The sequence below is a fragment of the Vulpes vulpes genome, chromosome 1 (genome assembly GCF_048418805.1).
Source record: "Vulpes vulpes isolate BD-2025 chromosome 1, VulVul3, whole genome shotgun sequence".
NCBI classification, from domain to species: Eukaryota; Metazoa; Chordata; class Mammalia; order Carnivora; family Canidae; genus Vulpes; species Vulpes vulpes.
This window is the reverse complement of record NC_132780.1, coordinates 142,570,687-142,596,500: the sequence shown is the minus strand read 5'-3', so window position 1 is coordinate 142,596,500 and position 25,814 is coordinate 142,570,687. Positions and strand designations below refer to the sequence as shown.

Sequence of the window (25,814 nt, the reverse complement as noted above, 5' to 3'; positions counted from 1 at the left end):
GTTTTATAAGGTTGCCTCCCAAAATCACTCACAGATATTCAAAGCCCTTGGTATCAAGCAGCAGAAAAAGTAGAGAAGAGAGTTGACTTTGTTGCTGCCAAGGAACTGGGCTGGCAAACTCAACTCTCCTTGAGGCCTCCATTTTCTCATTTATCAAAGAGGAGAAATGGATATAAAGCATCCAGCACAGAGCCTCATGGACCAACGGACATTCGTTGTTATGCTCTGCCTCCACCATGCACACACTCTCTTCAAATTGGGTAAGTTTTGTGGCACTCTCCTTTGCTTTGGAAACCCTTCTTGGAATCAAAATGGAAGCCCATTCTGTGAGACAGAGAAGTGTCCCCCACTGCTCTGGGCAATGGGAATAGTGAGAGAGCAAGAGAGCTTGCAGGTGCTGCTAGGGAGGGAGATCTGCTGCATGACAGAGCAGAGGGGAGAATATGCCACAATAAGCAGAGGTAAGATGGGAGACCATGGGACTGAGTTCTCAGTAAGGGCACAGAGCAGATGCAATAGGGACAAGGGACTGAAGCTGTCAGGAGATATGGTTGTGGCCACAACTGACAATAAAGTATGGCTAGTCATAAACTTTCACAAGTTATTAAAGGAAAAGCTGGCACCCTGCTCATTTTCCCTACACAGTAAGCCCTCTAGATGTCCTGATACGTTCAACATAATACTGATTACTCAACTTGGCTCTATTCTCAATTTTGCTATGTTTCTTCCAAGTTGGCTTCTCAAAATTCTTTCATCAGCACCCAACATTCAGAGGCTCGACACAGAGCAGACCAGCTGTAAGTGTTTGCCCAATTAGTGAAGAAAGAGAGGACATATATATCTTATGAAAGCTGACTTTGCTTCCTGAGGTTAACTGATTTTAATGACCAAACTTGTTGAGGACAACAATGTCTAAGTATCGACATTAGAATTTCATGGAATTGCTTACAGGTACTTCTTAAGTGTGTAGAAATCTTGGGATTTAATGTCCTGATGTATAATCATCTTTTTAAAGCAATTATTTTAAATAACTTACAACCGCAAGTCTTCTGACTGCCTAACAATTGAGACCAATAATGTGACTATATTTTCCTGATGTGAAAACTATCGAAATCCATTCCAAGAACCAGACAAATAGCAACAGGTCTAGAACTAGGAATATAACTCAGCCATGGTTCAGCTTCAGGAGTTCTTCACAGTAGCAAACACTAAGTAAAATAATTTCAGAAATTAAAAAATGTTTTTTTCCAATAGACTTTTAGCATAACTTATTCCAACTTTGAAAAGAATGAAAGGAGAATTTATAAATTAGCCAGAAAAGCCACCTATTCCTTCAAACACAAGGATCATCTTCCATCCCTCATGAAGTTTTCATTTACAGTGATATTTGACTCATCCTGTTGAGTACAGGGGTGCATAACAAAAGTAGTAATAACCAGAGGCATCTATCTAGATCATCAGGTTTCCTTCCTCTGGTCAGTTTGTACCACAAATCTCATGCTGCAAAAGTTACATTTCATCTTTCATTGTCAGATTTTTTCCAACTCAGTTGCAAATTTTTATGATATTTCAGTTCTCCTAACAAGAGAGAATGAAGTGGTCACGCCACTCCATGCAGGGCTTCTCCTGGGCTGTGACTGAGGATGGAAAGTCAACCCTCAGCAAAAATGGATGTTCCGTGTTGTTATATCCCATCAAGTCCCTTCCTAATTAACTAACTTCTATTTCTATACCACCACTGGGCTAGCAAGTGACAGGCTAACTACAATCAAACCATATCCTCGGCACAGCTCCTGGACAGCCTGGATGAAAGCAAAGAGAAAAGACAGCTCTCCTGCTTGGGTTATTATAGCTATGTGGCTCTACCAAGGAAATGCTGCCTCAGGCCTGACAATATATGGAACCAATATATAATATATAAGGGGAGCAAAAATAGGCTCTATAAATAAGAAAATGGGCATATATTCTACATTTTAGTCCATGTATGATTTCCTCATTATAGAACCCAGAAACCCCTGCAGCCCCAGCCCCAACCAACTTCCTTGCTTTCTGATCTGTGCCATAAACATAGATTTCTAAAAGTACCCAGGGGAGTCCATGTGGGAATCCCCTGAGAAGTGATCAAGGCACAGTGATCAAGGCACTTTTTCCACTGGCACGCTATCTGAACACCCACTCTTGCTCCCTTTACATCTGAAGACCTTTATGAAAACCTTTGTCCTTCTTGATGAGCCTTTCGACATTACTACAGCTCTGTGTCCAACCTCCCTAAAGCCCCGGCGACTGAACACACTCACTTGGTCTCAATCACAGTTTCTCAAAAGGAAAGGGAAGTTGGTTTTAAGTCTTACTCCAGGTAAAAAAGCTCAAGAAGAACTGATGACAAAGCCATGTTGGTGGGGGGAGGGTATACCAATGGGCTTGTGTTGCCTCAGAGAATATATGATTTGTTTCATAACTTATTCCTTGGTCCATAATACTTAAAAGGTATACAGATGATAAGGAATAAATGCCCTTCTGCTGTCTACACACGTGTAAGGAAGAGATGTTTCCAAGTAACAAAGTATTCAGAAGAGAGCTCCTTTTTGTAATAGGAGTAAACCACACCTCTTTTCCCTTGCTTTTCCTTCCGACTCTCGATCTCTTGACCTCAAGAGCAGAGAAGAGGAGACACGAATCCCTTTCAGGTCGACTTTTGCTACAGGAAAGGTAGCTCTAATTTTTAAGGATCCTTAGAAGGGGTCTTAAAAATAAATTATCTGAGGGTGGGGGAGACCCAAACATAGAGATCATGAAAATAAATAAATAATGTACCAAAGTGCTGAGGCCACAAAGAAAATATCACAGACAAGAAAGGAGGCCAGAGAAAGGAAGTGGGTTGTGCAGCCAATGGTGGGCTGCGGGCGGCTCTCCAACAGTGATGATGCTTTGGAAAGAGTAGTGGCTCAAGGGTCTGAAGTGTGCTTAATGAACCAATGAGCCCAAGTTATTTTGGAAGGAAAGAAAAATATGTTTTCTGAGTATTTTTCCTTTCCCCTAGCTTAGCACCACACCCGCTTAGCCTTCGTCCCAGTTGGGTCACCTGTTTCAAAGTCTGTTTCTTTCGTCTCTTTGATTATTTTTTTCCTTTAGAGAAAATTATATCCACTTAGCTCAAAACAAAGCACTCATCTGAGAATGCTACATATGTGCACATACTTTGTTTTTCATAGTTTCATCAGAGAGCTATCATGAGTGCTTAAAGCAAACCATCTGCAGGTGTGCTAATTTGTTATTACAAAAGTTGCTCCAACAGGTATTTAATAAGCAAAAGACTGGATTCAAGAATAAATCTAAAAATAAAAACTGACGTTTGGCCTCGCTGAGAGAGGCTAAAGCCAGGAAACAAGGCTCTTTGCTTCCCTGCGTCCCAGCTCCAAAGTGGACAGGATGGCACACTCAGTAGGTCTTTCTCAGGTTTGTTCTGCTCAGCTTCGCCACTGCTCTGCCAGCTTTTAAATGCATGAAGGTTTCTGTTTTCAGAAATAAATCCTGCTCATAAACGCTCTCCTTCCTTCTCTGTGCCCATACATTCCTTGAGGGTGATTTGTGGATCCCATCTCTCAAACTCCAGGTTACATGAACTTTGGTGTCACCTGGAAGTGCTTTTAATTTCTCCCAGGAGGAAGGAACAGAGAACAAAAAATGAGTCAACTTCATAAAACCCCACCTTCTGGATCTGGCATAGACAAGTCAAATATACCTGAGTTTTTCCAAAAATAAAATCTCACTCGGTCCCTCATTCTTGATAACACTTCTGTTATAATTACCAATAATAATTTTTTTATCATGTGGCAGATTTGTTCCTCTTTTTTGGTTATATTTTTCTCAATCAAAGATTCTAATGGCCATTGAAGCAAGACAAATTACCCTCATCATTTGTGTCTATAAACCTGTGCAACTCTGAGCTTCAGAATTATAATGGGAACCAGAAATAGTGCCTCTGACTTTAAAAGCAGAAAGGTGGCGCTTTGTTGCACTTCATAAACACACAGAGAAATGCTAATATGGAGGGGATTTGAATGAAAAGCCATCTGGTCAAACCCTCAGCCTTTAGTCACCCATTCTATTTAACAACTCTTATAGTCCAGGAGTCCTTCTCTAAATCCAACCTAAATCTATCATGCTTCAGTGAAAACTTGTTCTTTCTCTGACCGTGCCAGAAACAAAACAGCTGGTCACCATACACAGCTTAATAACTCCTCATAATTTTGAAGTCTGTTATTAAGTCATTTCTGTCTCCTCTTCTTGAAGCAAAATAATCCCACGTCTTTCAACTTATAGGTTCAATTTTACAATCCTTTAATCATCATCAATGCTCTGTGCTAAACATTCTTCAGTTTTCCATGTTGCCTTCATGTTTTGAAACCCAGCTCACCTTTGGAATTGTTTTTCGTTGTCCATAAAAGCCCGAAGACTCGACTTGAATGGTAACCTACTGCTTTGTTTGGGTAATTTTTGGTACAAACCTGCTCCTAGGGCTCCTTCTAGAAGAAAAAAACATGTTCGTCGGGACCCGGTGTTCTTACTACTTAGTGCTGGTCACAGAGCAGCCGTTCCCCTCCTCCCCCATCTACTCCCACTCAATCTTCCTCACCAGACAGAGCTCTTCCAGGTCTTTCTCAACTTACTTTCCCTAAATGATCCTATTATAAAATGAGTATCTAGCTAATCTGATCTGATCCACTTATGTAAACCAAGTTATTAACCAAAAATGTCTTCAAATGTGTTCTCCATGGCAGATAACATCTCTGCAGGTCCTGTCCTCAAAGCCTTAACCCAAAGAAGAATCTTAGGCACCCTGGCGAGGATCACACGAGAGAGGTTTAGGGCCTGTGGGGGTGGACGCAGAGAACCTTTCTGTGCTCCTCACATTTCGCTACGGAGACCATGGGTAGAATGATACAACCAGCAGCTTTGAGGGAGGTGATTCTGGTTATCGTTTTCTGCAAACCTTTTCTCAACTTCGCAGGCATTCTCCTACTGCTTTCTCTTCTACCAAAATTAGACAATAGATTCTGACACTGAGCATGTTCGGAGCTTGATACATGATATGTCCTTTACCTTGAAGCGTCTTCCCTGGCCTTCTCGGAGCTGGCTCCTTCTCACCCTTCAGCCTTGGCTCTAATGTTATCTCCTCCCAAGTGGTCTTCTCTGCACACTCTAGAATAGGTTCCTACCCGTCCCCTGATGCCCCATTGTTCTTTGGGGCATGGCTCCATCAGTTCCCTTTAAAGCACTTATCACAATTTACAATCAGATGCAATTAAACACAAATGCTGATGTGCTCATCTCTCGTCCATCTTCCCCTCAGGATGCAGGCTCCTCAAAGGCAGGGATCGTATCTGCTTTGCCTCGTGAGCCTGGCACCTGGCTAACTGTACCCACTCAAAAATCATTTTTGAACGAATAAATATCCCCACTGCCAGAGATATTTACATTTTTAAAGCAGATCTAATGGTCATTAAAAAGGGGTTCTGGTAGCTATAATAAAGGGGGCAGATGTTTATAGTGGTGGGATTGTTTAGTAGGAAGAAGGGGTAGGGGTCCTCCTCCTCGGACCCATGCAGTCTTAGTCAGAGGAGGCCAGCCCGCCCTATCACAGAGACAGCTGCTGCCTCTTCCAAGACCTTCACTAGAACCTGCTGTCCATCCCATTGTCTCACTCTTGCTCCTTCAAGCAACCTATCTCGTTTCCAGTTATTCTCTCTCCTTTTAGCTTCAACAGAGGCATGCCACTTAAGAGCATTCCATCGTTGTCCTGATGCTACTTCCTTACTACCATCACCTCCACAAAAGGACCATCAGTGCCACAGGAAAACATCCAGGCAATTAGCATCAGAACACGAGCAGTGGCAATCTTTGGAGATGTGATTAGGGACACGTTTTATTCTCTTAACTAATTTTTACTTTCTACTCTTTCTACCATGTACTTGCCTACATTTTCTTCCCATGCAACTTTTTTTAAAGATTTACTTATTTGAGAGATAGAGAGCAAGTGCACATGTGTGCATGAGTGAGGGAAGGGGCAGAGGGAGAGACTACACACTGAATGCAGAGCCCTAGCCAGAGTTCAATCCCACAACCCATGAGATCACAACCTGAGCTGAAACCAGTCTGATCCCATGCCTATCAGACTGGGCCACCCAGACGCTCCTCATGTTAACTTTTTGAAGGTGCCCAGGCAGCTCAGTTGGTTAGGCATCAGACTCTTGGTTTCTGCTCAGATCATGATCTCAGAGTCATGGGATCAAGCCCCATCTTAGGCTCCTTGCTCAGCACGGAGTTTGCTTGTCCCTCTCCCTCTATTTCTCCTCCTGCGCTCTCTCTCACTCTCTCAAATAAATAAATAAATAAATAAATAAATAAATAAATAAATAAAATCTTTAACTTTTTGTTCGAGCACTATTTCACTGGTATTGAAGTAAGTTTCTACTGAGGGTTAACTCACACATCTTATTTTATCTCACAAAATTCAGTGTTTTCAGCTCAGTTAAACTTCCATTTGAGCGAATTCAAGACTCTTCAACAAACATGTGCACACACACACATACACACATCTATGCCTTCTATGTGTGAGGCCTTAAACCCTGCGACTTATTTGCCACAGAGCACTGCTACTACATCTCCAGGTTTCCTTCTTAAGCAACGCCACTTCATAACATCAACCAAAAGCCCAACCAAGAGCTTCCACAACTTCCATGACAAAGCATCAGGGAGTCTTAGTGGTGAATAACCAAGCAAGACGAGACCTGGGCTCCTTTCCCACCTCCACAGATCATCTGCTGAATTGCAGAGCAACATAGAGCCAACGAGTTTTCAAATGGCCATGCCTTGGTTTACCCACCTGTAAAATGTACAATGCATCCCTCAAAGGGGTGTAAAGAGAATTGAGTGAGGTAATGTCTAAGTGTTTGGAACTCCTTGGCAGAAAGGCGCTACATAATTACTATTTGGTATTTAAGTTGCCCTTCATGTGCGCCAAGTTCTTTATGATCATTCCTTAGGAGTTACTCCCAACTACTCTGAAGCTGTCTTCACGCCTATTTCTACTTGAAGGACAAAGAAATTGAGCTGGACAGTAATTGAGTGATTTGCCCAGGGTCAATAACATGGCACTGAGTCCTCACCAGAGGAATTTCCAGGTCCTCCACTTCTTTTAACCATACCTGAAGCCACATCTTAAATACAAACTGCCCATACAGACAGACTCCCCGTTAACCTACTCTGAAATAGCCCTCACGATACGGAAAACATTATAACTTGTTTTTGCAGGTAGTGTGAATGGTGAGAGGGTGAAACAGAAACCAAAGTTCTAGAATTAGTAACCTTGACTTCATAGTCACACACACACACCCTTTTTTACACATCCATGTTTCTCCTCACTTCTGGTAAGTACAGCAGCCTATATTCTGGTACCTTCCTCATCTTCTTGAAGGGCCTATCTTTTTCTACCAATGATTTCCAGGGCCAAATCTAAAGAGACATAGAGCCTTGGTTAAATCATCCTGAGTACTGCCCAGCCAAAATGCATACTAGCATTTTTTACTCAAGTTGTAGGTCATGAAAATCAGTATCAAGAAGGTAAAGAGTAAGAACATGCACATCACAGATGATGCATAGGCAGTCGGGGGGCTAACGGAAAGGCAGAGAGGCAGAGAGTACCAGCTTGCTTAGGTGTGAGCTGACCTCTTCCCCACCAGCCACTTCCTGCCCAACCCTAACAAGCAGTGCACAAAGCCAACCCTGGAGTCACCTTGTCCACTGTGCCTACAGAAGTTCTATCCCAGGTTATGGTCTCCCGACTCTCTTAAACCATGCTCCTCCATCCATACACCTATTTTTCTCTCTCTGCTTCATTCAGCGACTCATTTACTGTATATAAGAAGCACCTTTTGGTTTGGAGACCTGTACTCTCATCAAATGACAGGAAACGTGTGGACAACAATATCTAAAAAATGCTGCTCTAGTTCTGCAAAGAGCAACAACCAATAACCTTTGAGGATCAGCTATAACGAGTTTTGTGGGTTTTTTGCAAACTGAGTTTTCAAATGGCCATGCCTTGATTTACCCACCTATAAACTGTGCAATGCATTCCTCAAAGAGGTTTCTTTGGGGTTTTTTTTTTTTTTTTTTTCTGGCTTTAACATAAATTTGGGTTGAAAGCTCCAAAGCAACCTAGGCCCTGCCTGAGTCAAAAACAGTGGAGTAAGGCATTTCATTTCCTCTCCCTATATGCCTCTTTCTTCAACCCCTCCCCTCTGCTGGAACATTCCCTCCCACCTCCTCTCCACCATTGGTCTTGGACCCTTCAGAGCTCCCCACGGTGAAAGGCACTTAGGTCCATTTCCCTTCATCCATCTTCCATGAAAACCTATCCATACTGTATTCTCTTCCTTTCAACCTTACTCTGACTAGCCTGGTAATAATGCCGGAAAGTCTCAGCACAAAGGAAGACAAGTACAACAGTCCCCCTTATCCACAGTTTCACTTTGTGCAGTTTCAGTTACCCACCGTCAACCATGATCCAGAAGCAGATGATCCTCAGAACGTCAAGACAGCAGCCTAATGCTATGTTACGATGCCTACGTCATTGCCCTCACTTCATCTCATCATGTGATCATCATCATCACAAGGAGAAGGGTGAGTACAGAGGAGTAAGATATTTTGAGAAAGAGAGGATGGGACCACATTCACATAACTTTTATTAGAGTATACTGTTATAATTTTATTATTCATTGTTGTTAATCTCTCACGGTACCTAATTTATAAATTCAACTCTCATAGGTATGTAGAGATAGAAAAAAAATAGTATCTGTAGGGTTCAGTACTGTCCATGGTTTCAGGCATTCACTGGGGGTCTTAGAACGTAGCCACTGTGGATAAGAAGGACTACTATAGGGCAGCCCGGGTGGCTCAGCGGTTTAGCGTCGCCTAGCCCAGGGCCTGATCCTGGAGTCCCGGGATCGAGTCCTGCATCGGGCTCCCTGCAAGGAGCCTGCTTCTCCCTCTGCCTGTGTCTCTGCCCTCCCCCCCCTCTCTCTCTGTCTCTCATGAATAAATAAATAAAATCTTGAAAAAAAAAAGAGGAAGAAGAAGAAGGACTACTATAGTGTGACTCTCAGGCACTAAGGACAGATAGACTTTCAGTTGGGTGCCCTGCATATCACAGTAGCTGGCATACACAATGCTGCCATTTTTAGGAAGAAAAACTCAGAGTTTACCACTAACAGGTTCTTGTGAAGGAACTACTAAAGGATCTGTATCATGAAAAAGGAAACTGAATCCAGAAGGAAGAACTGAGGTGTAGGAAGGAATGGTGAGCAAATAGATTAATAAACGTACCGTTTAAACAGTGCTAACAATTAATCGGAGGAGTATAAAAAGTGGATAAAAAATATCAGATGACCAAAGACAGAAGACAGAAGACAGGAAGTGATGGCAATTTACAAGTATGCTGAAGTTCTTATAGTATCCAAGAGGCAGACAGAGATCATGATTAATTAAAAAAACACAAAAACAAAAACTCGGGCACCTGGGTGGCTCAGCGTCTGCCTTCAGCTCAGGTCATGAAGGGTCCTGGGGTCGAGTCCCCTAACAGGCTCTCCCCTAACAGGCTCCCCATGGGGAGCCTGCTTCTCCTTCTGCCTATGTCTCTGTCTCTCTCTCTCTCTCAGGAATAAATAAATAAAATCTTTTAAAAACATTAAAACTCTTAGGTATTTATATTTGGGTATATATATGTATTTAAAGACATTTGTTAATTTTAATTCATAATGTAAAGTACACTATGCCATTCAAACTGGTTCTTTAGTGAGAAGATGACCATATCTTAGATAGCAACATGATTGTAGTGATATCTTGTTCTAAACTTTGTATTAATAGCATGGAAATTGAAATTTATTTGAGACTTTATTAAAAAATTTTAATCTGTCAAAAACTACTTTCTTATGCTATTGTTCTTAATATTAAACTGTTCTCATTTTTAACTTAAAAAAATAAAATAACGATTTTTTAAAAAGACAGATATATGTGTTGAAACGGTAAGGGTAACTACTAAAAGAAAGAAAGAAATTACATGTTAATTTTCAAACTAGTAGAAGAGGAAATCCAGTACGTATCTAGAACAAAACTGAATAAGAAATATCCTGTAAAAGGGAAACACTTGACAAGAGAGGAAATACAGAAATACAAAAAACAAAAACTCACACCTTAAAATTATAGAATCCTGCATTTGCTAAGAGTACGCCAGACCTGCAAAGCATCAGAAATCCATATTGCGAATGTTGACCTGCAACAAGTTTGCAAGGGTTCAAGCAGGCAGTGGCCACCTCCAAGGCTGACTGAGGTCCTCCCTGCACACTTGAGCCACTGTTTACTTTCTAGTGCTCAGGGCTTCATTAATTACTCTCCCTTTATCTCCCAAAACTTGCTCCTAAAACAGGATTATGGATCACTTCTCTTTGACTTAATCTGAATTTAAATCTGAGTTACCATTTCCAGACGTTTGGACTTAAGCCTTAGCTCTGAATTTGAATGAGGTGCTCTTGTCTATTAGCAAATAGATTTTAGCCACCAGTGCACAGCAGCAGAGAAACTGGGAGAGGAACAGGGAGCTCTCCCATTGCTACTAAAGTACCACACCCCAAATACAGTCTCCTACTTGAACTGTTGCATATGACCCTGAATTAACTTAGACCTAAACGGCCTAATTAATTTAGACCAATTTCCAAAAGGTACATGAAAAACATGAGCAATTATTGTCCATACCTGCCTAGATTAAAAAAGAAAAAAAAAAACAACTTTTGAGATTTTATGTGAAGACTACAAGATGTGCTTTCGTGCACATGACAAATGCATCCTACAAATATGCTAGGTAGGAACAAATATATGACCATAAAGAGCAGCAACACAATCTTTTTCCTCTATTATCTTTAAGTATACTATTCATTCTCATCTGGTCTAGTCCCTCTTGAAGAAAATGTGATAGCATAAACAAAACAGAAGTAAGACAGTTCAGTGATCTATCAGGAACTTTCTTTCTTGGAAAGAACATTTTTTTTATAAATTAATAATAAATTCATCAATATAAAAAATTTTTTTTCTCTCTCTCACGTCCCTAACACTGTTTTGAGAATGAACGATTTCTGACTTGTACCAAAACACAAACCACTGATACACTAGATCAAGTATATGTGTGTTTTTAGGACACATACACCTGAAAACCTGCCATGAGATAACTTAGTTAGATGGAAATGTATCGACTGGAACGTGCATATGGAAGAAAATGTGCTCCTACTGTGAAAGCCACAGCTCCTTGTTAACACAAGTCCCATACAATGAGAAAGCACCCGTCAGAACTGGGAAGCCAGGGGGAAAAAAGTGCAGAAGAGGGACACAAGCATGTTTTAACGGCTGTGCTAATTTGCCATGAAAGGATGTTAGGGCCATAGCTCCTTGCTACAGCATGCCATGTGCTGCTGAAGTAAATTACTGCCATGCAGTCGGCTAGCGGAGGAATGTGTAAACAGGCCATATAGCCTTGCATCAGTTCCACAGAATGTTGCACAACACAAAATGCTTCTCGATGTGTCATTTCCTTCTTGGCCATCTTCCCAGCTCCTGACAGTCAGTCAACAAAAAAAAAAAAAAAAAAAAAAAGTACTGAAAGAGATTTAAAACTGCTCTTCTCAAGAGCACATTCCACCAACCACCAGACATGACCTCTAGCAGCGCTTCTGACTGCCCCATCTTTCTTAAGGAAAGGGAACAGTTTTGTTTTGTTTTACCTGCTCTTATTCTCTTAAGTCAAAGATTTTCAACAATGCTCTAAATACTAGTGACCAAATGATTAATATTCATGACAACCAAACCATGGCTTATATTTACTGACTTGTAAATATCAAAACATGGCATTTACCCATAATTTCCATTCCTTGGGCACTTCAGAGACACATGAAGAACTAGGGGAAGTCTCCACGGCAAGAAGTAACCGGCTTTTCTACTAATGCTCTGCACTAAGGACTGTGGCATCAGGAGTATGGGACAAGACCTATGAAGATTTTCTCAAATTATCTTCACAGACAGAAAGATTATGAATGCCAAGAACTGCATCCAGAGATGTCCAGTGACCTTAAAAAAATTCTTCTGCTAGCCCTCCATGCAACACATATTACACATTCCCCGCCTTTCACGTGCGGCCAACCTCTAAACAAGCGTTCACTGTCCATAAATAAGCAGAGGGCATGGGCCAACCACCACAAGAAGTCTATTCTTTCGCGCAACTGTGACGAAGGGTGGTGGAGGATGAAGGCGAGCTGCCGTTGAAATTAACTGGAATGAGGAAGAGAAAAGGCCAGCCCCTCGAATCTCGAATCTCTCCACCCTCCACGGGGCTAGAAAAAGCAGGTCTAGGTACAACAGAATTAGAGAATAATGAGATGATGCCATGCCCAGAACCACCCTGTTTCGTGTAAGTCTGTTAACTTAGGTTCATAAGGTAACATTTCTTCAGCTGGAAGTGCCTTAAGAACACGGAATAATAAAACTATCTCCAAAGAATTATAAACTTGTGATGCACAGGTGAGAATGTGCAAGCAGGAAAAGAAACCAGTTTGGCTGAGGACCTAAGCCTGACAAGCTGAGTGAGCCAGGGTGCTGAGGCAGTCTGAGAAATATAAACATTACCTTGCACTTCCAGACAGCCTCTTCCTTGCCTAGGTGCCAGCCCTTACTCAAGTCAGAACTCAGCCAAGCAGGGGGGCACCTGGGTGGCTCAGTCGGTCAGGCATCTGACTCTTGATTTTGGCTCAGGTCATGATCTCAGGGTCATGATCTCAGGGTCCTGAGATTGAGCTGGAAGTTGGGCTCCCCACTCAGCACAGAGTCTACTTGAGAGTCTCTCCCTTTCCCTCTGCCCCTCCTCCAGCCCCACCCCACCCCTGCTCATGCATGTGCCTGCTCTCGTGCTCGGCTCTCTTTCTCTCTCCTCAATCTATCAAATAAGTAAGTAAAATCTCTAAAAAAAAAAAAAAAAAAAAAATGCAGCCAAACAGGGCAGTGTTGCAGGAAAAGAAGAGCAGATCTTCTTCCTTCTCCCACCGGGTTAGGACAGGGAGCTAGCTGGTCAATAGTGAACGGTAGTGTCCCAGCAGGAAGGACACAGATGACAACTCTGGTCTCTCCTTAAAGAGTAACTATGATTTGCTTCCCTAGGGCACAGCATGCAAAAACTTAAGACACCCCCTCATGTCTGTCAGGCTATCAGGTTTACAGATGTGCTAGCAAGTGAGAACTTCCAAAGCTGGATGATATAAACTATAAAACCTCCAGGCTCTTCCATTTGAGGATTCATAAAATACTTCTGCTACAGACTTGCCATGTTGCCAGGCAAGGCTAATAACCTCTTTATGTTCAAACATTAAATGTTCATCTCTCATAGGAGTATTGGTCTGGTGCACCTCCATTTGACCTGCAAATACCAAGTACCCAAGGTAACACTCACCCTTAATTCATCTAATAATTACCAAATTTCCTCCATTTGGAAGGAAGTTACGATAATTAAAACTGAGAGTCATGGGCAGCCTTGGCTTAGCGGTTTAGCGCCGCCTTCAGCCCAGGGCGTAATACTAGAGACCTAGGATCAAGTCCCATGTCGGGCTCCCTGCATGGAGCCTGCTTCACCCTCTGCCTGTGTCTCAGCCTTTCTCTCTCTCTCTCTCTCTCAAATAAATAAAATCTTAAAAATAAAAACAAAACTGAGAGTCACCTTGTAGAACTGTTTTTTTGGTTTTTTTGTTTGTTTTTTAAGAAACTGAGGTAGGTAGGAAAGTAGGGTAAAGACTTTGTGATTTTGATGGTTGGCTTCTTGAATGGATCTTAGCAGGGAAGAGGACCTCTGTGATTATGAATTAATGTAACCAGAGGGCACTGGCTGGAGACTCAGCTCTCTCCTTAAAACTCTGATAAGAAGCTGATGGGACTTGAACTACCTCCTCCCTTGATGATAAAGCATCACGGTACTGTGGCCAAACCTGACCCCCCTAGCCTCATATATCCTGCCCTCTTGAGTGCTGCACAAATCCTGTAAACACTGGACAGAAAAAGAAGCAGAACTTTAAATGTCCTCCAGATTAAAAAGTCAAGAGACCTTTCAGAAGACGATGCCTCAAAAAATATCATTTCTTCTGTGGCAACAATGATATTTGCTATCTAGGCACTTAAGGAAGTTGAGGTACTGGTGAACCATTGAACCACTACCCCCATCACTCATGTCTTTGTGGGTTTCTTCCCCTTCAACATAGGCTGCAACTAACTGTATCTTGCTTTAACCGACAGCATGTGGAAGAAGTAATTCCATGGCAGTTCTAAGCTTTAAGAAGCCTTAAGAAGCCTTAAGAAGGCCTAAAAGCTCCCATTATTGCATTTTTGGGAGCCCTGACTTGCCATGTAAGAAGTCAGACTGTGCTTGTGCTGGAGAGATGGATAGGCCACGTGGAGGGGGAAAGGCTCTAGGACTACAGGGAGAAAGAGAAAGGCCCAGCTGTCCCATTGTTCCAGCCAAGCCCAACCTTCCTGCCATCCCACCAAGGCAGCAGACATGAGAATGAAACCATCATGTGTGTTCCAGCACCAGCCACAATCTTCTTGCAGCCACACAAAAGACCCCAGGCAAGGCCACAGAAAACCCATCCAGATGAACCCCAGGCAGCTCACCCAAACCATGAGGAATAATAAACTGGTCGTTGTCTTTAAACATTATGTTTTGTGACGGTTTGTTATTTAGCAATAGATAACTGAAAAAACAGCAAGAGAATTAAAAGGATCCTGACTACGTAAGGTGATTTATTTTTTCCATCCTCTGCACAGCCAATAATACCTTTTCCATCAGTCCTCTTCCCTAACTCAGAACCACCACCACGACTCTGCTAACCAAGTGTTCACCTTCCCGTAGAAACTCTTTAAGTCAGACTGCAGTTGGAACCAAGGGCACACGTGGAACAGAGGATCCTAATAGAAACTGATGTTTGAAAGAGTTAGGCATCCAAATGCATTACCGTTGCTGCTGCTGCTGCTACACTGACTTCTCCTGCTGGCGAACATACGGCAGTTGTTCTTCGGTGCTCACTTGCCAACAGAAGGTCAAAACGCCTTGCCTAAACACAAGACTTACAAATTTGGGATCTTAAGTATGATGTCATGTCTTAAAATGATAAGCTGGCAAAGAAAACAAATGGCATTTTGTAAAGATGTGCACCATTTTCATGTTTACGCTACTTAAGATGAAGGTTCTAATAAGTCATCGGCTATGTTCCTTTAAAGGGAAGTTTTATAACTGAGATGAATCACAACTGCAAAAGATCAAAGTTAGAAAACATCAATGATGCCATGGGGTACTTTTTAATCTTGTAATGAGTGATGATCATGTGCGCTCTTATGAAGTTAGTCCAACTGCCAACGCCAGATGTGTATATTAAGAAAAGAAGTTGTTTGTGATGTGACAGCACCGGTTCAGCTGCCAGAGACAGACAACATAGAAGGATGGAACCTTCCTGCTTTTTGAGTGAAAAGCAAGTCTTGGCAGATGTGCTGATGCACAGGGCCTCAGAGTGGGGCACGAGTGCCATCGCATCCTCTTTTGGACTTTTCTTCACTACAAACAAATTATGGTGATCATCACTTCTGCACAGCTGTCCCCAGGCAGCAGGAATACCTGCTCAAGGCACAGTTTATAACACTTCTTACTGTCATTTAGTAATGAGCAGAAATTAGCAAAACCATCTGCAAGGAAAAAAAATAATACACGAGGGAGCAGAGCCTAGATGGTATCTATTTCCTGGAAGCATACTGTAAGCCAAACGCTACAGCAAACTCCTGACACTGAAGGGAATTTATGCAGTAACAACTCACACTTAATGATCACTTACTACATGATGGTCACCGTGTTACGTATTTTACATACATTACATCATTTAAGGTCTTTGCGGCAACTGATGAGGAAAATACTATTATTATTTTCACTTTAACAGATGAGGAAGTTGAGGCAAAGGAAAGCCAGGTGACTGGCCTACCACCATACAGCTAGTCAGTGGTGGACCTGGGATTCAATCCAGACAGTCTGCCACCAAAGCCCACACCCTTCATCACTATGCTTGGCTGAATAAAGACCCAACCAGTTAATCCAGAACTTGTCCTTGTCCAAATAGCTAATCCACCAAAAGTAGCCTTTTTCAATATATATATTCTGATCTCTGGAGGAGGGAGTAAAATTCCATTAACAGGTATCAATGATATAAAATCCCCAACCCCAAAAAACCATCACAATAATAAATAGGTAGATACTATCTCTGTGACAACCACTACTTAAAGAATTATAATTCTGCTGGAGATAAGGTGAAAACGATTACATTGTCTTTTTCTCTTTGGTCAGGAAAGCCTTTTTCTAAAGCCCTACTGTTAAGGGTTAATAATAACATAAGCCACTTTGAAATCTAGAGCAAGGGATGGCAAATTGCAACTTGCATACCAAATCGGACCCACCACCTGTTCTTGTAAATAAAGATTTATTGAAACAAAGCCACAACCGCTCGTTTATGTATTGGCTTGAGCCAATACATAAGCTACACTGCCAGAGCTGAGTCCTCATGACAGGGAAGATATGGCCCACAGCGCTGAAATTATTTACTATTTGGCAGTTCATAGAAAAAGTTTGCCAACCTGCATTCTGGAGGATTCTCCATTTAACGTTGTTTATGCACCAATCAATCTAAATCCTGTTATAGTTGAAGAAAATGCAAAATCCCGGGCATCTTTCACACCCAGGACTCTCAAATTTAAAGAACAATACTGAGAAGAGTGCTATGCCCTCAATGCCCAGGATGGCCAAGAACAGAAGGAAATAATCCAGTAGAGAGACTCAAGGTTATAGGACTAAAAGATTCCTGACACCATACCCATCCTTGTATCCAGGCATTGAGTTTGGCAAGCCACTTCATAAAGTCAGAGAAATGATATCATATTGTCACACACGTTTTTGGTTGGTGAAAAATGTTACTCAGTGGTCTGCCACTCAAGATCTGTATCTGCTCCCCCTCCCACCCTCGGCGCCAGAGCCTGAACTCAGGTCACACATAGATCATCTGCCCCTCTACCCTGAACCCTCCATGCTTTCAGAGCATTTCTCTGCCTTTTCAGGGTAGTAAGCCTATCAACTAATTAATTCTGCCAACAACCTCTTGGGAAGAAGGTAAAGTCACTTGAGAGAGAAGTGACTTTCCCAAAGCTACCCTGCTTCCTCATCTTTTGTCATCACTTTCCTGCTTCCTCTCCCAACTATCAACTTCTGAATTTCAACTCCTGAATGTATGGACTCATACACAAACAGAGGCACACAAAGACACACACACACACACACACACACACACACACAATAATGGTTTTTCCAAGAAGTGAGAAAAGCTGCTGAGATCAGCAGGAAACATCTTTAAAAGATAAGTATTAGTAATGCTAAATGTTAAAAGACTGCTGTCCTGCTTTATGCATGACTGAAATGGATGTCTCTGCCTTTTCAGGAACTTGAGGGCTAATTAGATAACATGTGGCTTCCATCGCAAGGCATCTTCCCCGATTTATGGCAGTCCACGAACGTCAGCCAAAGCCCCAAACCAGACAAGACAGCCCTGCTCTGTTCTAGTCACCTGCACTGCATGACCACTGGCTCCTATGACCAGAGACGTGGAGCGACCAGAGATATGTGTGTGGCCACCACCTAACAGAACATTCTCAACCTGAACAGAGCCAGCATTGACCCAGCACTGTGAACCTAGAAGAAGCCATACACATGAAAGGAGGAGAGAAGAAAAGCCTCAAAGACTGGCTTTTGAGGCAGGAAACCTCCCCAGTTCAGACAAGCAATGAGCCTTTGTGAAAAGATAGTGGCAAGAAGAACCCAAGGCACCCTTCATTCACTGCTAAAAGATGTTGCTACTTGGGGAGAGGAAAACTTGACCTTTTCCTTCAGTTTTAGGGGAAGAGAAGACAGGTCACTCTGGCTGTCCTGGCAGGTGTATCATTATATATAACAGATATTTCTGCCAGCTGTACCTCTACTACAAATCAAATAAAACTCTCTAAACACAATGGTTGGGGCTCTGATGTTTTCACTCATCAAAGGTAGAGTTCAATATGTTTCCACTGGCACAGGAGGTTTCACGTCATATATATCAAATAATCTTTAATCCCCAAATACATTTAAATGCTGCTCTACCAAATTTGATCAAATCGGTTCTGGGGGCGGGGAGTGAAGTGGGGAAGAAAATCTATCTCAATTTAGATTTAGGAGGAAAATGCGTTATCGGCCCCAATGGGTTATGTGTACTATCTTAAACAAACACCAGGATAAACCCCCTGGGTGTCCAGACAGACAAACACACAAAGGCGGATTTACACCTGGTTTGACTCTATCTGTTAAAAGAAACTATCTATAACAATTACCAGAACATGACCAAACAACAGTGTTGTAACAATCAAGCAAGTTATCATTTGCAAATAAATTCTTTGTAATTAACCAATGTGCTCTTTATAAAGGGAATTGAGTGGGCGAGCTAAAAAGTTAAAACACATTCTTCGACCATGGGAAACACACGCAAATGCTTTTTGACTAAGCTCAAGATTTTTCAGTCTGTTGTTTCCTTCCTCAGCTCTCATGGGTCTGGCCTGCCCTGTCTACTGTGCACAGCGGATGAGCAGAATGTCTTTGCACATAGTTACCGTGACCCAATAATTACCCCTTCATGTCCCCCCGAGTTAGGTTGGCCTTATTGATTTTGTGACAAAGTTCAAAGTGTAATTTGATCTCCTACAAACTGTGAAGCTCTGCGAACTGTCCCCTCGTCCAAACGCACGCAGGTAGCAAAGTCTGCAAAGAAACCGTTTTCACGAAAGTAGTGCTGACAGCTCTGGGATAAATTCCTCATAAGGTCTCCACACACCCTGTTACCGTCTCCAATAGGAAGGCAAGTACTTACTTCTGGGTTCCCGGGGTCCATCCACTGTAACTTTAATAGCTCTGTGATAGGTGGCTACTTGGGGAGGATTTGTGAAGACAGTTATGGTCAAGGTGAAACTCTTGCCTGCAGATGTAAAAGGGGAAAATCCACAGTGAATATAAAAAGACAGCACCTGAGATAACAGAGCAGCACAGACTTTCCAAATTGCACTCGAGCATCTCTGAGGAGGTCATGAAACAAAGAGACAGGGCTCCTTATTCTCAATGACAAGGCCTCTGATGACCACTTTAGGGAGTGATTAAACTCGCTGTGTACAGATCTTCGTCTTCACTGCAGGGCTAAACAAGAGAGGTCCAACTCCCCAAAAAAGCTGCTCAGTAGCAACCGTGGTAATAAAAACAAAAACTCTGGTCCACTTGAGGAGGATTCTCTTCCTTTCAGCTTTCTCCAACATCAGGAACACATCCAAACACAGACAATTTTAGAAGTCTTTATTTAGGATTAGGTCATGACCCCATGAGAGAACAATAGTAAATCACTGTTGATTATGTTATTTACTTCACATGGCTTTAGCATTTCATTTGCTTAACTGCACTACAATAAGAAGATGAAAGAGTAAGGTTCTTATGGGAATCATTTTAACAGGAGCCGATGTCTCCTGTCCTGGCCTTAATGTGCCTGTGGTATGATGATTTCATCATTACTGGAACAGAGTTCTTCTCCTCCCTGCCCACCCCTTCCCTAACATACATCCTTGCTGTTAAATCTTTCTGAAATAACTCTCTGACAGTGACTTATTTTTTGCTAAATGTACATGACATCTCCCAACATAAATAGGAATTGGTGCTTTTTGCCCACAGCGCACTTCATTGAAATATTACATCTGATGTTTCAAATTAATGAGCTAGAGGTGATGAATGGAGGTGGGGGAAAGAAGACAGGGAGAAGTTTGGTAGCAGATTCGGATGTTTGTGTTCTCCAGAAGAAGATCCAGACTGTTACACAGTAGACTCACTGACAGTTGTAATCAGTTAGATTTGCAACGGTTAGTCATGTCAGATAGTCAAAACTGCAAACTGTTACAAGACAGGAAAAGGTGGGCGTGAAACAGTGACTCAATAAAACCTTCGGCAATCTCAGGCCAGCCTGTGCACTTGGCCTGCTCCTGTACCAGACCTTGAAACAGCTCGTTTTGTTTTGCTTTGTTTTTTGGTCAGAGACTATTTTTCCCTTTACTGAAAGCTTGAGGGTATTAAATCAAAACACAAATCTTAAACAATATGTAGCAATGCAGAGTTTAATGCAATCTTTTCAAAGCTTAATATGGAACAGGTTATATATAAGGCTTAATGTAGAACAGGTCTTTGGCTGTCAAATCTAGTGAATGGGTTTTCTTTTCAACCCAGACCATGTAAGTTCCTAAAATATGTTTAAGACACACATCACTTGTTACTCTGTATATATAGTTTTAAGTCTTTTGGCTCTACTTTTCGATGGCCAATATTTAAAAGAAAGAAAAAGGAAGACAAGACAGAAGGAGCAGGGGAGGGGAGCAGACAGGAAAAGATGGGTATTGATTAGAAATCTAGTAAGTGCCAGCCACTTCACACACATTATCTTATTTAATCCTATCCAGTTAAGTTCATCACCTGCAGTTCACAAATGAGGAAACCCAAGCCCACAGAGGCTTAGTAGTTCAACCACACAAGTAATAAGAGGAAAAAATATCAGAGCCTGAACCCAGATCTTCCAGACCTTAAAATTAGTGCTTTTCTCTTAAACTTTGTCAGAGAACATTTTATAAAATTAATAGGTAATTGATTTCTACACATGTCCCAATCAGCTTTGTAAGACCAAGAAACAGTAAATACAAATCCACTAATGTAGTATCTCGGCTAGGATGATGAAAACATCTATTCTTAAAGTGTCACTGATAGATCATATTTCATCCATAATAGACTGAATGTTACATGGGTTTAAGAAATACAATTGTCTGGTTAGGAACCAGAGGATTTATTATAAACATTAGGCCTAAGTGGAAGAAAAAGGCAGCTGGCAGTCTAAACTAGTTACAGAAAACTCCAAGCATACAGACCTGGAGATTAGAAAGTTGAATAAGAAGCCACTGGATCCAGATGGAGACCTCAAAACAATGTAGAGATCTGGGGGAGTGAATGGGGTGAACCCCTAAGTTGAAAATTAATTTAGATTAAACCTAAAAGACGCCATTCTGGATCAGATCAATGGTCCATGAGCCAGGACTGCATTTCTCCAAGGGCGGTGCTTGTAAGGCAATTGTCATCCATGGCACAAATCTTAATATAAATCAAGGATGTATATGTCTCACATGTCCTCGATGAGTCTAAATAACCTGCTAGCAATACCATTGATGAACTTATCTAAACTGGTTCTGAGAATATTGCTATTTGAGACTTCCACGTTTTCCTTCGGATATTCAAAGTCATCGATGCTTCTCCCGAATTCAAACATCTTGTGTAAGAACAAAAGCCAATATAAAATGTACCCTTTAAGTATAAAGCACCCACACAGGTTCAAAGCAGAACCAGTAAAAATTTCTTTTTAAAAGAGGTAAGTTTGGAGGAGAGGAAACTATTATTTAAGTATGACTACGATCTTCTAAAAATCAAATCCTGAGGATCAAGATGTACTTTAACAACTAAAATAAAAATCAAGGAGGTTCCCTCTACCTCTTACTGCCCCTTCAGAAGGAACATGAACATAATGTTCAAGAAACTTCCAGAAACTACCACCCAAATAAGTAATTGGTTTTTCACCTCATAAATAATAATACATTGTCAAATGTTTATGTGAGTACTCATAATCTACTTAATTTTGTTTAAATTTAAAAAAATTTTTTTCAAATTCCATAAGTGATAAAAAATGCAGACTCTTACTGAGGGAGCTAGCCAGCACTCATTAGACAACTAATTATATCATCCTTGGCTTCATCTAGGAACTAGTTCCAAAATATGTCCTTGAGTCATATATTTTCCGAGATAAACATAGGAACTGCCGTTGAAAGACAATTCTAACTTAGCTCCAGAGGCTATTGATAGGGTAAGAGTGGATGCAAGGACTGTATCTTAGACCGATATAGTACCATGCTCTGTATACTGTAGGTGCTTAAAACCGCTTGTAAACTACAAGCAGCATGTATGATGTAAAAATAAGCACACCAAGAAAATTTAAGGACCACATATTTCTGTTGAAATATCAAATACTTCTGTTTAAAATACAAAGGAGAAAAAAAAAAGGGAAAAAAAAAAACAGCTAAAAAACATAAGCCACTCCTAACTTGATGCAAGCTTCCCAGATGCTCTACTTTTAATTCAAAGCACTTTCAAAAGCCATCAGATAACCCATAGTGACAAAGTCAGTAGTGAAGTGACTCCTTTATAAATCTAAAACTGTTTTTCAATTTCTGAGAATTTATCTGTCTACCACTGAAAAGAAAAAGTGTTAACGTTTGAGAAACTTGGTACTCTTTATTTTTTTCATGCTCTTCAAAATAGAAAATTTTAAAGCATTGGGGAAAAAGAAATACCAGGGTAGCAATGTGATGATCCAGACTTCATAACTTAAGAGAAATGTAGAAGTGTAAAAATCAAAGAGGAAGCTGGAAAGACATTTTTTTTAGAAAGCAGGTCAGGTACCCAGGCAGGTTAAAGGGTTTCCTGCCACTGAAAAACTGACTTTTTTTTTTTTTCTCTAAGAATGGTATCTCTATCAGTGTTCTCTATCCTTTTGTCCTCTTGATTTCAGTTTGATATTACCATTTCCTTTTGTATAATGTTAATGTCGTGATATAAAAATCTATTATTAGTGATAAATCAATTTTTTCTTTCTCTCTCCACCCGCTCCCCTCACCCCCAATCTAAGTCTCGAAGACAAGTCTGGACCAATTTCTCCATCCTGCCTCTGGCAGCAGACTGTAGCATTTCAGATCCTCCACCAAGTCCCGGCTGCTTCAAAGGAAAAATCCTACTTTCTTCAGTTAAGATCATAAGAAATATAGGGGGAGGGGGTCAGCTCTGTTTGGACATAATTACACTTCATCAAAAGAAGCTTTCTTCATCTTCCATGCGTGAAAAGTCTGCAAGCAGTTAAGTCTGTCTTTTTTTTTTTTTTAAATATAAAAATTGCTATTTGGGAAACCAGCCAAAACTCAGAAAGCCAATATAGTAAAACAGTGCACACCCTTTGTTTCTCTTTGAAGTTTCTTAAATAAATATGTTGAGGGTTTACAAAGTACACTATCACTTCGCCATAGTTTCTACTCAAATTGATCAGAGAAAAGTTATGCAGCATCTATATAATACAAAAGCAAGGTAAATGGAAACACTAGCTGGGATCTGTAAGTATAGTGTCCAGTCTTCTAAACGCTGAAATTCATTACTCTAATTAAAAACAAAATAATGTTACATAAGAAGATAGATGCAATTCAGAGCACGAAGGTAAATCATCATTTTCAAATGTTTCTTGATTCCTACTAGAAAAAAGAGAAACTTTAATTGTACTGTGGACCTGCACCAGTAACAGGAAAAAAAAAAAAAATGCACACACTTCACACCTAATCAGTCAACAGTGAGATAGGATGTGTCTTTTTTCCTTTTAATGAAAGTAAACTAAATCTGATGCAGAGATAACCCTTTTAGTTTTGAGTCTACAAGAGGCTCTGAGCCTCATTTTATTTCAAACAACCTTTCAGTGACAGTATCTCATTAGCATGCATCATTTTTTTTTTTTAAGTTAAAAAGTACAGCTTCTTGGCCCTGTTCCTAGAAAGTAAACTAAAACTACTCATCGGAAACAGCCTTGCTTGAATTTCCCTTATCAAGTTTTTACAATGGTAATAATATGACATCTGATCCAAACTAAAGAGCAATTATTGGACATGGTTTAAAAACTGATGCTTCTCATTTCCTAATTCGAACCTGGGTAGAAGTTGTTCCAATAAGTCATTCTAATTTATTTCACCTCCATTCTAAAGTGGTCTATTTTCTCTCTTCTTATTGAGATACTTAAAATGGAAATATTAGATTCAATAAATATATATAAATGACCATAATACTTCTTGTAAAGGACTATTAAAAGTCTCTCCACAGGAAAGAAAATAAAAGCCAAAATATTGGTTTCTTTAGAGACAGGTTTTCTTCCTAAAACATTAATCCCTTTTATAAAACAACTATGAAAATGCTAAAAGAAATTATTTTTTATTTTATTACCTTCTTAAGGACTCCCAAATAATGTGGAAATTAATTGAATCTTAATCACTCATCTGTCTAGACCACTCTCTATAGTCATTCTAACATAGGTAATACATCATTCACTTATGCAAATGAGAAGCCATGTAAAAAACTATGATTTTTAAAAATAGATTCTTATTACAAGAGTTAAGTTAAATCATACAGAGGTAACCTATGTGCCAAGTGAAGAGCATTACACTAGCTGGCTGTCCTTGGCCACAACTTAGAGCAAAACTGATGTTATCTGGAAATTGATCCAATGCATTCCTTTTTCTTTACTCGTTGCCACTCCATTTACTCAGTTATTTGGCTCCTCATAATTCAGAACTTGAATCTCCAACTGTTCTCTCCACCGTATATGCTCACAACCCAGTGAAATTAGGGACTAGTTCTTCTGAAAACACTGTTTGAATTTTCAATATCATAAAACAAATGAAAAAGGCCTGAGCACTGAGAAAAACACTCAACTTCATCTGGACATATTTAAATAAAACCTTCAGCAATTCCATTCAGTGGGAGAAGGTGCTGATTTGTATACAGACTAGCCTACATTTCATCAGAAGATCCTGATGTGTTTATTCCACTATCAATATTAAAAATCAAGAGACCTACCTCTTCCACTCCGGCCCACAAATCTCAGATCGTTGAACCTTGCTACTTGGTTTTTCATAACAGCAGAGGCATTTCGGAGCTCAGCAGAATAATTTTCATCGTTACCCGCCATGACAGTAACCACAGTCCCATCTGGTACCTCTCCCAGGGCTACCACCTACATAAAACAGGAAACACAGCAGCAATAATGGCACATCAGAAAAGCTTAAAAACTAAGAATATATTCCCACTGTAAAGGATGTGTCTTATCAGGATTTAGTGCTCTAGAGCAGTAATGGCACATAGGAAGGAACGCTTTGCATATGGGTCAGGATGCCACTTCAAACAGACCAATGTTGCAGGGTCCACCCATTTCAAAGGCAGGCAAAAGTTTCCTTCATTTGTTGTTGGATTCTTTGCAGAATACATGTACATTTTTATTAAATCCCCATGTTAGGTTGTCCATAGGAATTATGCCACAAAGGGAAGGCTGACGCCCCATCTGCAGATTGCATCGTACATATTAAGGCACCGCCTGTCTGCAGCCTGGAGAGCCCTGAGGTGTGGTCTCATCCAGATCACAGGCTGAAAAAAGAAAGTCTGGTCGGCTCTACGGGAGAAGACACTTAGGTGAAATCTTAGAGTTGCTGACAATACGGTGTGGTATCCAGCACTATATTTCATCCCCTTCCTTTGGGCTATATATTCGGTTTTCAATCACACTGCAATAATTACTTAATGCCCACTCTGTGGTGGGATATGAACAAAGCCGTCAAGAAACTGGAGGTCTAGGTGCAGAATAAAGGTACATAACAAGCTGAAAACGGTCACCTACAAATGAGTGGCATAGATTAAAAAAAAAAAAAAACTTGGCCAAACTTGGCCAAACTTTATTCTGTCTTGCCCCATC

General features: G+C 40.8%; 1 protein-coding gene across 7 annotated transcripts in view; it reads right to left on the bottom strand.

Annotated features, from left to right (window-relative positions):
• RUNX2 (RUNX family transcription factor 2) overlaps positions 1–25,814 on the bottom strand; it is a 225,452-nt gene that overhangs the window by 191,268 nt on the left and 8,370 nt on the right. For all 7 annotated transcript variants that reach the window (XM_072733143.1, XM_072733162.1, XM_072733180.1 and 4 more), the window contains exons 2-3: positions 24,926–25,082; positions 19,065–19,169 (exon numbers count right to left, since the gene is read on the bottom strand). In XM_072733143.1, the coding sequence (XP_072589244.1) occupies positions 19,065–19,169; positions 24,926–25,082 (262 nt within the window). The remainder of the gene's footprint in view (positions 1–19,064; positions 19,170–24,925; positions 25,083–25,814) is intronic.